This window comes from Argopecten irradians, chromosome 6, assembly GCF_041381155.1.
Source record: "Argopecten irradians isolate NY chromosome 6, Ai_NY, whole genome shotgun sequence".
NCBI classification, from domain to species: Eukaryota; Metazoa; Mollusca; class Bivalvia; order Pectinida; family Pectinidae; genus Argopecten; species Argopecten irradians.
Window position 1 is genome coordinate 38,963,839 of NC_091139.1, and position 13,573 is coordinate 38,977,411.

At 36.9% G+C, this 13,573-nt stretch overlaps 1 protein-coding gene across 2 annotated transcripts; it reads right to left on the reverse strand.

The window, feature by feature from the left end:
• Nucleotides 1-608: 608 nt before the first annotated feature.
• LOC138325829 (neurocalcin homolog) lies at nucleotides 609-7,267 on the reverse strand. Of its 2 annotated transcripts, none has more exons than XM_069271766.1 (4): nucleotides 7,206-7,267; nucleotides 5,672-5,768; nucleotides 1,685-2,101; nucleotides 609-945 (listed from the first exon to the last, which is right to left on the reverse strand). In XM_069271766.1, the coding sequence occupies exons 3-4, from the start codon at nucleotides 2,072-2,074 to the stop codon at nucleotides 754-756; spliced, it is 582 nt and encodes a 193-aa protein (XP_069127867.1). In that variant the 5' UTR covers nucleotides 2,075-2,101; nucleotides 5,672-5,768; nucleotides 7,206-7,267; the 3' UTR covers nucleotides 609-753. The 2 variants fall into 2 exon arrangements, with proteins under 2 accessions (XP_069127867.1, XP_069127868.1); XM_069271767.1 differs by lacking the exon at nucleotides 7,206-7,267 and adding an exon at nucleotides 6,537-6,684.
• Nucleotides 7,268-13,573: the final 6,306 nt, after the last annotated feature.

Here is a 13,573-nt window from a genome sequence, read left to right on the forward strand (position 1 = left end):
CCACGGGATAAATGTAGAAATGGGATAGGAACGTCCAAGGTGTCAGTTTGCAATGAGTCGCATTACTAGACATACTAGCACCACTTCTCTCGTCTTCATTATGCTGACACCTACATATTTAATTTCATTTTATGCACTTTTCTGTGTCAAATATCAAGTTCGGAGTATCACATCATTTCAATGACAAGCAGGCATTATCATACCGATATTGATACAAAAACAAGAATGAATAAAGGAGCATATCAAACTATCATATGAAAGGCATCTAACTCATTTACGACCTACATTTTAACTCGCTAAATATCGAAAGCCGTCCTATATCTATCTTCATGGTCATTTGTTTATATAATATAATGGAAATAACAAAAACTGACAGGCGTCTTCAGGCGGAATCCGAAGGCAGAAAAAAGTTTTGTTTTTTTAATTTACCTTTGCAGAAACCATTGCATAGTTTATGCTGCTGTTCGAGTTATAGGGGTTTTACTGTAATTATATATGGGCCATGTGGATACATCTTAATCCTGTAAATGAATAACGTTGATGTGTAAAACACTGGTGAAATGACTATTTCAGATCATTGATGTCATGTACTGTACTTGCGTCACAAAGTCAATAATATCAAATTTTATTTAACAACATGAACATTATTAATGTAGAGAGAATTGACAACCAAATAAAATAACTATACGTATGTCGTTAGAAGTTACGCCCTTCAAATCATTGTCAAGACACGACGTTTTGGAAAAATAACTATTAGTCTTCAAGGAATGGGTCAACTTCCAACATATGTATTATTTCTTGGTATGTCTTTGCCTTAGAAATGAACTCTTCGATGCTAATTTTGTCGTCTTTGTTCTCGTCAAAATGTTCAAAGAAGTAGTCTGTAAGACTTTCCGGTGTTGAGTGAGTCTCCGGAAGCTGTGCTAATGTCATTCGACAAATTGCCTGAAAGTTAACAAGGATTTACTTTTAAAATGTATATCACAAAAACAAATCATATAGCATAGATAACATATTCAATATTTCCACAGTGTAATGTTTTCAATACAGAGGAGAGATTGTACTGCAGACATTTCTGACACATTTAGGTCTCTACAATATGATATGATATTAGTTGGTACATGGTATTGTGAATGAGAGTGATCTCAATTCGCCAATTGAACAATATCATCTTTGCAATTTTGTGTTGCGTTTGTTATTAACAAATATACACAGTCAAATAGCCAATATATGCTTTTGATGTTCCAACACTCCTTGTGCACTATGGTGAAATGTTAGCTTACACTCAACTGTGCATGTATGACATAGGTGTAACAATATAATTAAATATTTCCTTACGACGTCATAAATATATGCAAATATATCGTTAAAATACATTTTATGTAGAGAAATTGATTGAAGCCTTCTGATATATAGAATGAACTAGCTAACATGTTTTCAAATGTGTTATATAATTTTCATATTTGCGGAGTTTTTAGGTTCCCTAAATTCGCGGATTTTATTCAAATTCGCTAAATTTATCAAAATCACGGTTGAACATATCACAGCCTGTCGTATAACTGACGGTTTCAAAGGATACAAAGACAATCCGCAAAAAATAACCATCGCAAATAACTCCCAAACAGTAAATCGCGAATTTGTCACCCACAAAATTTCATGTGTAACTTGTTATCATATAAATTACCTTGAACATGTATTGCATTTCTTCTCTCGATATATAGCCATCTCCATTCATGTCATACATCCTAAAGGCCCAGTCCAACTTCCTTTCCTCGTCCATAGGGGACCCAGACACGTAGATCCCCATCATAAACTCTTTGAAATCAACTTGGCCATTACCATCAGTGTCAAACACACGAAAGACCCGCTCAGCGAAATTGGCAGAATCTCCTTCAAACCACCTATTGTACACTTTGATGAAAGCTTCCATAGGCAAACTTGATTGGCCTCTCGGCAGAGAAGCTTTGAATTCGTCATACCATGTCTGTATCTCCTCGTTATTGTATTCTTCTGATAAGACTTGTTTAAGTTCCTTCATTGTCTTCGGACTCGGCGAGCTGCTTTTGTTACCCATGATGGTCTCAACAACAAAAGACGGATTCTAAAAAAATGTTGAAGTACGAGTTACGAATTATTTTAGGCAGCATATGTAATGAATATTTGCACAATCTGAAATCACGGCCATATATTTCAATAAAAAAGGGAACGGCATGCACAAATAAGGGAACCACGGCTGTCAACTTGAATTATTCCAGGAAAACTTCAAACCCCAGCTGTACATCAACATACTGTCAGTATTTCAAGGAAATTTCTGGAAACTAACTGAAGACGGACACGATGATTCCACCCGCATATTCGAGTAATAGTTTTTTGCTTCACAAATTGCACTCGCGAAACTAATCTAGGTCGAAGTTTGCTCTTCCATCGCAAAACGTTTTAGCCTTAAGTTAACCAAACAACGACCAACTCCTTTAGACTGCATACAGACTATAAAACTGTTTTCTTAAAAAAAACACGGATCAATAAAATGATTATTCAATCAAGTTTTTAAACTCATCTGCATGTGTTACTTCTAAAACTCCCTTCCTTTTAACACTATTGCACTTCCTATTCCAAAAGTCAATCTCGGCTTACCACACATCCAAGCAAATTTAATCATCCCCTGCCAAATCAAATTATCAATCAGTGATATAGATGCTGATCTTCCTGGTTTGTATTACACGGCACACATCATTAAAATATCTAATAAGTGAAATAGCTCATCTCGGCCTTGGTATAAGCCTCATCATACACTTTACCATCAATCGGCTTTAGTATACGATAAAAGCGGGTCACTGTGTCAGTGATTTATATTGGCAATTTTTCTAGTATATGTTGTGTTGTTATGTAAGTATGTGTAGTTCACATTACAATGAACTAAAGATTGTTTGGATTGATATGGATTTATTTGACTTCCTGTCATATCAACAATTACATTTATACTCATTTAAGGAAAGTCTCCTTTTGAGGTGTAAGCAAAACTAGTGTATTTATCTTGTCATATTGCGATAACGGAAACTGTAGCCAACATTACTGTAATTGCTACCTGAGTGAAGCTTACATCCCAAGACAACTAACAGCGCACCCGCTCAATCCTATCAATTGTAAAAGTAAATTAAATACATCGTAAGTACTATATCAAACAAATCGCCTAATTTAAATCAACCCCATATTTTTTATATAAATAGATAAATATTATATTGAGTACACAAATACATCACCAGCGCCCATTATTATAGTAAATAGTTCATACAGTCTTGTTTATTGTTTAATTCACAAATGGGTTAAATTCTATATGTATCTGTTCTTTTTCGAGAAAATTGTACTCTTAATTCATAATATTTTGTTGGATAATGTTTGGTGAAAAGAATAGCTTTAAAATCATTACAAAACCATAATATATCAATATATCCCTTTATCGGGTTCTTTTTTTATATATATTTTTTTTTATTTTTTTTTTTTATCATACCATTTGATTGTCAATGGCTATGGAAAACATATCATTACGTTTACGGGGTAATTATGTTTAACGTAAATGAATCAATTTAAAATTACTTTTTATTAACTCTAATCAATGTCATTTGAATTCTTGCAGATTTTGAGGCATTCCATATGAGTCAAGCGTCTGCATACGCACCATCGTAAAATGATCAAAATAATATAGATACAATTACTTACTGATCTAAGGATCTTCAGACAAATGGCAAATTCAATTTAATCATAAAGATACTTCTATAACGTAGAAGCAGCCAACTGTCGATGTCGTATTTCTCTGCGATATGTATAATTTGGTTGGTTGGTTGGGTTTAACCGCTATGAACATCTTGGGTCGTTTAAGGATGACCTCATTCATGTATTATGTATGTTATGAGCGTAAACGTTCTCTGTTTCATGGACGACAAATATAGTCATGAAGATTTAGGTCAAATCTGGGTCAAGTTACAAACTTGTATGAAATTTTTTGGCATACTTTTTTTCTGGACCAAGACAAATTACCTTTTGAAATAAAATGAAGATGTTGATCGTTTAACTTTCTCATAGTAGTTAATTTGTCAACGTTATATACACCACGCCTTAAAACGTCGAATAAAGCGGGCCATGTACTACCGTGTGTTAGGAACTTGGGGATGCAGGATGTTGCTATCCAGAAATAGGTAAAGAGACAATAAAAATGAAATAATTCATCTAAGTTCAATGCATGCACGAAATCCTTATAAATATCAAACATAAAGGAACTAAAGGGTCAGACATTGTTTGAAACCAATACCATTTTTTCTTACTTTTTTAAAAATCTTATTTTTAAAACTCGACATTTTAAGCTCCCGCAACTTAGGAACAGTCTACTCCGCCTATTTGACGGTGTTGACAGTTTTACTCTGAGAAACTGGAGAATGTTTACATTAGGAGCATATCGATGTTCTCATATTACCGCTCCATGCTCCCGGATAGTTCCTCGTTAGATAATTAATACTGATAAGCGAGCTACCGATACGTTTGTAATGTGGTTAGCCATTGTTACGTTATCAAGTATTGCTCTACTGCTGTCATGATCCGGGTAGACAGCTAGACTCTAGAACGTGCCCACTTCACCACATTCCAGGGTATACGGTTACAAATGATGGTCTATCTCACCCACTTCACTCAGCCACCAGTACACACAGATAGACAATATAACATCAAGAATTGTTTGTTATGGTAGATGCCTACATCTAAAATAAGTGCCTTTTGAATCTTCAAGCTGGTATATTTTACTATCCTTCAGTTATTCTGAGACTAATCCTAAGTTGATAACTTTCAGTGTATCATGCAAACAACTACACACCGGCAGTAAATAGGACTTATAGGTCACATATAGGTTAAATTGTATTTAGTTAACGTCAACGAAAAATGAGGTTGAGAACACAAAAATCAGCGTCAGATATGAAATACAAATTCAGATATCAAATACAAAAGTGAAGACGTCATTTAATGTCAAAACTGACTTGGCAGCAGAATATTACTTTGAAAAAGATGAAATGTTACTGTTTAAGATTTGGTCTATCTCCGGGGTACGAGAAATATAAAACTATATATGGTTTGTAGACCGGGTGGAAATAGAAAACATAGTGTGTCAAACTTATCTGTCCGTGTGCAGACATTTATGTAACAACATATTGAATAAAATTGCATATCGTGGTGCAGAACGCTTTTATTTTTTCATTTGGCATGATAATAGCGTATTCAACAGAGAATCTAAACCAATCAATAACATTTAAAGGTCGCAGTGATGCAAGAAGGTTTTCAAACATATCTAAAATATTTTCTAGTACACTTACTACCTCACATTAGTATCAATTTTGTTGATAAGCTTCAAGAGGACATTTCCCATTAAAAGTATTGATATAGATATATCTTAATGTAAATATCTTTCACATATATGAATATTTATAATAATATTTAGGTATAAAATTATGTCAATGAAGATTGATTGTGTCCCTTTGCATTTGTGTCCGTCCCAAAGATATACCAGTTACAACTCTATGGCAAAATTTAATGAACTATTAAGCAACGTTATTCCTATAAGATATCATATAACCATACAACCTTTGAATATCTAACATTATAAACATCATCACAACACATTCACACCTACCTCACTGCCGAAATCGTCCAGGTGTGTGAAGATCGGCGGTCTTCTCTATCCTCTTTATAGTACCCACACAAAAGGGTGTAATTCCCGGGTATGTTTCCTGGTATAAATATAAATACAAAAGACGGTTAAACAGTTTTGTAAGCCAAGTTATAGTTTTAACTGGTACGGTCATTCGTCATATTCACCCGGATACGTTATTCCTTTACTTCGACGATTGTCTTAATGTCGTGTTAAGTATATAATAAACATTATATAGTTTAAACAAATGAATTTTAGTGTGGGATGCTAAGGTCGCTGTCGTGGATATTCATTTTCTCTAGATGTACACCCTGTCATTATTTCGGAAAAACGATGCGAAATAGCGTGAAAATTATTTCGGTTTCTGCAATGTCTTTCATTTACTATAGATCTTATCTTGTATAATAATCCAAACTTTCCTTTGGACGGTGATTCCGTGAGATAAGCTGTGTTGCTGTGCTTTTAGTTTTATGTTTTTCGCAATATATCCATGGTTTCTTAAATGACACTTTTTTCTGATGTTATGCACAATGTCTCCCTTTATATATTATAGCATGAGTTTAATAGTTTCAAAAGATATCGTATATCTGTCCAGTTTATTGGCTTCGAAATGCGCGTGAGAATATTAATGACTGTGGATCGAGTAATTCTGCAGTATTTGTTACCATTTTCTTGATTTCTTTTTAATATGCCCACTAGAAAATCACATGGTAATAAATTTTCCAGTTTCATGGTTGAAAAAACCCATTTATATACCCGTGAACCCATCTTTACGCTTATCACCTTGTGAACAACAGGGCTCTGAACAGATTCAAACAATACGTAATGGTTAAAGCTGTATATTTACATTTTCACTGCTGTTCAAATGGCTGTTCCATCCGGATCCATGACAATAACAAATGATTAATTCATTATAGATGCAAAATCCTTTCATATTTCAACATAAAAATTGTAACCAAATGTAAATATAAGCATTGAAGCGCTATCGCGCTTCGTGTAATTTGCCTCTGTTCAGTTGGCACGCATATTGGCTATGAATGCCAATTGAAAGACGTCAAAAGTATTCTTTCCTATGTACAAAACAAAGTTAACAGAATAAATACCACATTCAATACCTGGTATGAGTAATGGGTACTGTCGGGTCTACTTCCTGATGTTGAATAAGACGAGCCATTTACGGGTATAGCGTCGTATGATCAATATTTCAAATATTTTTATCAAATAAAAATCTGTGATCAAACGAATTACGTAATTCCCGAAATGTTCTTTTGAAAGCAGCCAAAAGCCAATATTTATACTGGGTAACAAATAGAGACATGTTTCATAATGGTCATTAAATACAGCCATAGACATTGATATCATGTCGGTAATCACAAGTGTATTTTATATAACTGACAGTGGGACGGTGGATTCGTTTTGCTTTGAGTGAACGTGTTATGGTAATGTACCACATATAAAAAAGTACAATCATACTTAACTCTTACCAACTGAAGAAAATGCCATTCACATTACTTACCCCTTTAGTATGAAACTGACTTCCATATGCGCTTTACACAATGACAGTCTTATCATTATACCTACAGTATAGTGTATTATATTTATTATATATGCTTCACATGTTCACACGAAATACCCCACGAATCTCATCTTGTCACTATGCTTTGATTATCTTACTAATAAAATGAATTTTAATGGTACAACATACATGGCTATAAAAAGATTTTTGGATAACCGAGTCGTAAAATAGTCAATGGTTCTGATAATTGATTTTGATTGATAGAAATTATTCTCAAGGGAGACAATTGTCGACCTGTTTTACATTTCCATCCACTATGTGGGGTATTTTCATAATTATTTTTCGGTTTTTGATCATTTCAAATTATCCTCGATACTCCAGGGGTTACTTTCACTGTCTAAATATATAACGACAATAACAGTAAGCCCTGGAGTATCGAGGATAGGCGTTTGTATTTACAATGATATCTGTCACTTGGTCAGGACACTCATGACCAGCTAAGACAATATTACTGGTAAAATATCAGAAGTTTGACGGTTTTGTAAAATAATCACTGTCCGAGACAAAAAAAAAAGATAACTCGTACACAATATGAACAGAAACTCGAGATTCCTTAAGAAAGCAATAGGCACATGGGCCTTAGCAGTCACCTGAGTTCGGATACAGAATGAAACAAAGACATATAAACACTATATATATTGACCCATCAGGCCCTTGATTTCAGTGATTTCATAAAGTTGACTTTTCAATCTATAAGAATATCTGCTTCCACTAAATCTGTGAATGAAGAAGAGTTTTTTTTTTTTTTTTTTTTTTAATTTTAGTCATTTTGATCCCTTTTGGCCCACCCATCTGCCCATGGGGTTCGGCCAGGACCAATATGGATATGATGCTAAAATGCTATCGCAGGGTAATAATTCTAACCAAGTTTGATTTATTTCCTAAGCAAACTATGCTCATGAATGTGTTTTTCCAATATAAACTATGATAGATTTGGCTCCCTACTCACGGGAAAATCCGAGATACCATTTTAGCCATTTTGACCAATTTTAGCCCCGCCCTCTGGCCCTTAGGGGTTGACCAGGACCAATATGGATAAAATACAATCTCAGGCTAATAATTCTAACAAAGTTCGACTCATTTCCAGTGAAAATTGAGCAAATAATGCTCATAAATGTGCTTTTTCTATATTAATATAATAAATATGACCCCCTCCCCAAGGGAAAACGTGAGACTCCAAGGTCATATAATTCACAATTTTTGTAAAGGACCTTAAGACCTTTCCATCTATGAAGAGTATTTGATACTACCATTTCTGGAATTTCAGGAGAAGATTTTTGATGTTGGCCCCACCCCTCAGGCCCCTAGGGGCTGGGACCATATAATTCACAATTTTGGTTGACCTTTGGCTATTTAAGGTTCCTGCAAAATTTTGAACAAATTTGGTTCTGTGGTTTTTGAGAAGAAGTCAAAAAAGTAAATTGTTTATCGCCATAGGACGGACGACGCACGACGCGCAACGGACGACGACGGACAAAAGGTTATTAGAATTGGTCACTTGAGACTTCGTATCAGGTGACCTACAATACTATTGGATCTTTTTTTATTGCACTGGACAATGAAAATATTTACACTCGACCAACAACTCCCTCATGGTTAATGACAGAACACAATGGTTATAAAAACCCTCGGCCTTATAGTGTCAGAAATACACGGACCATATAGGCGTGGAAAGTATGGGTACGATATAGTGTTTCGTCACACACAAAACTGTCATACTGTTCGTACGGGATTTTTTAATATTCTCGTATTAACGATGTATACCAAATAATCATCTCACACACATGCGTTAAATTTTCATCACAAATCGGTGAATATCATGTCTTTACATCTTAATAATACATATAACAGCGGGTTGACACTGATGTGGCCGACTTAAACATTCCTGTCACGTTTATCCTGTGACGGCCGAGTTTTCCCCATGAATAACTCTATAGGCGTCAGTTAACTCTATTTATACTGTACATCCGCTTGTATAACTTCCTTCTGATGAACAACTGGTGTTGCCTTGTTGAGATTTAATTCTCAAATTGTGGTACGATTGTCTATGTTTACTTTAACGATTCACCCAAAAACATCCTGTTGTGTTAGTTTCGTTGTTACATACATAGGTTGTCGGTCTAGACCACAAAGTCACAATTAAGTGACGGCGGGAATTTTTAGTCTCCATACATACAACATTCAACATCCAAAAATACCAATTTGTGTGAACTAGTTAACGATTAGACTTTTTGAATGTTGTACGACATTCAAGATTGGAATGTTGTGGAGCTCGATATTTTGCTTTCAAAATTCAGAATTTGAATTGTGTGCTACTCGAATGTTGCTTGCCATAAGGTCCTGTCATTATTTTATCATTTTAATATGTCGTACGATAAATTGCGAAAACAACAGGCATTATATATGGTGACCTAAACTGGAATTGACCATATTTTTTTTCTTTTCGCGAATGTGGCCAGATTTTGATTCCCTGCGATAAAGGTACTTATTCTTCGTCACTCGTTAAAATATGACCACGCTAAAGGTTTCCCAAATAATCCTGTTTTCTCCCTTACAAGCTTCCATACCAAAGCCAACATGCCTTGGTAGTTTTTAGATGCTGTAACACAAAGTTGTCGATCAATGGAAAACCTTGCTTAAGGTAACAAAAGAGCACAAACTCTACACAATTACTTAAAAATATATTCATTATTTACTTACTCCAGATTATTCAATGGAAATAAAATACCAGAAGACGTGTAGTGTTTGTCATTTGAGAAATGATAATTAAACTTTGTGAAACCTAATGTGAGTACACCTGGATTGACCTTGTTGTTAGATAAAACTGTTTACAAGGAAACACGTACCCGGTATACCCTATCAAATGTGAATTAGGATATATCCATCAGTTAATTAACTTCTGGGTAGTATATCATACCATCAGATACTGCAGAAGAAATCAGTGTTACTAAAACAAACGTCGATTTAGTTTCCATCATCTAAGTAATCACAGACTTAAAATGCATTGTTATAGTACTGGGTCTATTTGCATAATTGAGATGGTTGATGATTTGTAGTAGGGGTTTATTTTGTTACATCCTATCATTACACATTGGAATGTAAGAAATTGCCATGGTTAGGGGATGGAGAAAACCTGTAGCGCAAAGAGAAAGACCATCGTCCTACAGTCAGTATCAACAGGAGCAGACAATTTAGTATTTTTTTCAGTTACAAAAGTTACCTACTTAATACCGTTGTAGTATGGTATTTTGACCCCCATGGTAGAATGACCCCGGGGTCAAAATACCATTATGGTGAAATGACTCCCCCCATGGTAAAATGACCCCCCTTCTAAATGTTACTATAACACTTGAAGACATATTTTTTTTCTTCTCATTTATGATGAACTCCAAATTGGGATTAAGTTAGACCTATGGCTAGCAGTAGCTTGTTTGTTTGTTTTTTTTTTTTTTTTCCCCTTTCCCCATTCCAATTAATTCTTTTCAACTGACATATAACTGCCTTAAGCTACAATACAAGAGGCCCAGAGGGCCTGTATCGCTCACCTGGTTTGTTATGCCAAGTAATGATCTGAATACAGGTTCATTGTTTCTTTTCTGAAGGAATTTTAATATTAACCTCTAAATCCCCTATTGGGCCCTATTTATAAGATTTACCTCTATTTCCCGTATTGGGCCCCACCCGTCCTGCCCCCCGGGTGTCAGAGCAAAAAATTTATAAAGTTCTGTTCCCCTTCTCCCAAGGATGTTTGTGGCCAAATTTGGTTACAATCCATGTAGAACTCTATGACAAGTAGCGATTTAAAGGATTTCCCCTATTGGGCCCCGCCCCTCCTGCCCCCGGGTGGTCAGAGCCAAAATTTATACAAGTTCTGTTTCCCTTCCCCAAAGGATGTTTGTGGCCAAATTTGGTTACAATTCATGTAGAACTCTATGACTAGTAGCGATTCAAAGGAATTACCTCTATTTTTACTATTAGGCCCCGCCCTTCCTGCCCCTGGGGGACCAGAGCCAAAATTTATACAAGTTCTGTTCCCCTTCCCCCAAGGATGTTTGTGGTTTACATTTTGGTTACATTCCATTCAGAACTCTATGACTAGTAGCAATTTAAAGGATTTACCTCTATTTCCCTTATTGGGCCCCGCCCCTCCTGCCCCCGGGGGACCAGAACCAAAATTTATACAAGTTCTGTTCCCCTTCCCCCAAGGATGTCTGTGGCTAATTTTGGTTACAATCCATGCAGAACTCTAGGACAAATAGCGATTTAAAGGATTTAGCTCTATTATCCCTATTTGGCCCCGCCCCTCCAGCCCCCGTGGGGCCAGAGCCAAAATTTATACAAGTTCTGTTCCCCTTCCCCATAGGATGTTTGTGGCTAAATTTGGTTACATTCCATTCAGAACTCTATGACTAGTAGCGATTTAAAGAATTTACCTCTATTATCCCTATTTGGCCCTGCCCCTCCAGCCCCCGGGGGGCAAGAGCCAAAATTTATACAAGTTCTGTTCCCATTCCCCCAAGGATGTTTGTGGCTAATTTTGGTTACAATCCATGAAGAACTCTATGACAAGTAGCGATTTAAAGGATTTACCTCTAAATTCCCTATTGGGCCAAGCCTCTCCTGCCCCGGGGGTTCAGAGCCAAAATTTATACAAGTTTTGTTTCCCTTCCCCCAAGGATGTTTGTGGCCAAATTTGGTTACAATTCATGTAGAACTCTATGACTAGTAGCGATTTAAAGGATTAACCTCTATTTCCCCTATTGGGCCCCGCCCCTCCTGCCCCCGGGGGACCAGAGTCAAAATTTATACAATTTCTGTTTCCCTTCCCCCAAGGATGACTGTGGCCAAATTTGGTTACATTCCATTCAAAACTCTATGACTAGTAGCGATTTAAAGAATTTACCTCTATTTCCCCTATTGGGCCCCGCCCCTCCAGCCCCCGGGGGGCCAGAGCCAAAATTTATACAGTTCTGTTTCCCTTCCCCAAAGGATGTTTGTGGCCAAATTTGGTTACATTCCATTCAGAACTCTATGACTAGTAGCGATTTAAAGAATTTACCTCTATTATCCCTATTGGGCCCCGCCCCTCCAGCCCCGGGGGTCAGAGCCAAAATTTATACAAGTTCTGTTTCCCCTCCCCCAAGGATGTTTGTGGCCAAATTTGGTTACAATTCGTGTAAAACTCTATGACAAGTAGCGATTTAAAGGATTTACCTCTATTTCCCCTATTGGGCCCCGCCCCTCCTGCCCCCCGGGGACCAGAGCCAAAATTTATAGAAGTTCTGTTTCCCTTCCCCAAAGGATGTTTGTAGCCAAATTTGGTTACATTCCATTCAAAACTCTATGACTAGTAGCGATTTAAAGAATTTACCTCTATTTCCCCTATTGGGCCCCGCCCCGCCCCTCCTGCCCCCGGGGGGTCAGAGCCAAAATTTATACAAGTTCTGTTCCCCTTCCCTCAAGGATGTTTGTGGCCAAATTTGGTTACAATCCATGCAGAACTTTAGGACAAGTAGCGATTTATAGGATTTACCTCTATTTCCCCTATTGGGCCCCGCCCCTCCTGCCCCCGGGGGATCAGAGCCAAAATTTATACAAGTTCTGTTCCCCCTCCCCCAAGGATCTTTGTGGCCAAATTTGGTTACAATCCATGCAGAACTCTAGGACAAGTAGCGATTTATAGGATTTACCTCTATTTCCCCTATTGGGCCCCGCCCCTCCTGCCCCCGGGGGGTCAGAGCCAAAATTTATACAAGCTCTGTTCCCCTTCCCCCAAGGATGTTTGTGGCCAAATTTAGTTACAATCCATGCAGAACTCTATGACTAGTAGCGATTTAAAGGAAATGTTGACGGACAGACGGACGACGGACGGACGGACGGACGGACGGACGGACGGACGACGGACGACGGACGACGGACGCCGCGCCATGACATAAGCTCACCGGCCCTTCGGGCCAGGTGAGCTAAAAATCATATATATTATGATTTCAGTTGATATTAGTATTATTTACAAAACCTCATGACTATGAGAACTTAAACTTAGACTTTAAAAGGGGAGGGGAGGGGTCAAAATACCATGGCCATGGTGAAATGAACCCCCTCCCCCATTCCTACTCCAGTTTTTACTTTTCAACTGACATTTAACTGCCTGAAGATACAATAAAATCATATATATATTAAGATTTCAGTTGATATTAAGTTACAAAATACTAATGACTATGAGAACTTAAGCTTAGAAGGGGAAGAGGGAGGGGGTCAAAATACTAATGACTATGAGAACGTAAGCTTAGAAGGGGAAGAGGGAGGGG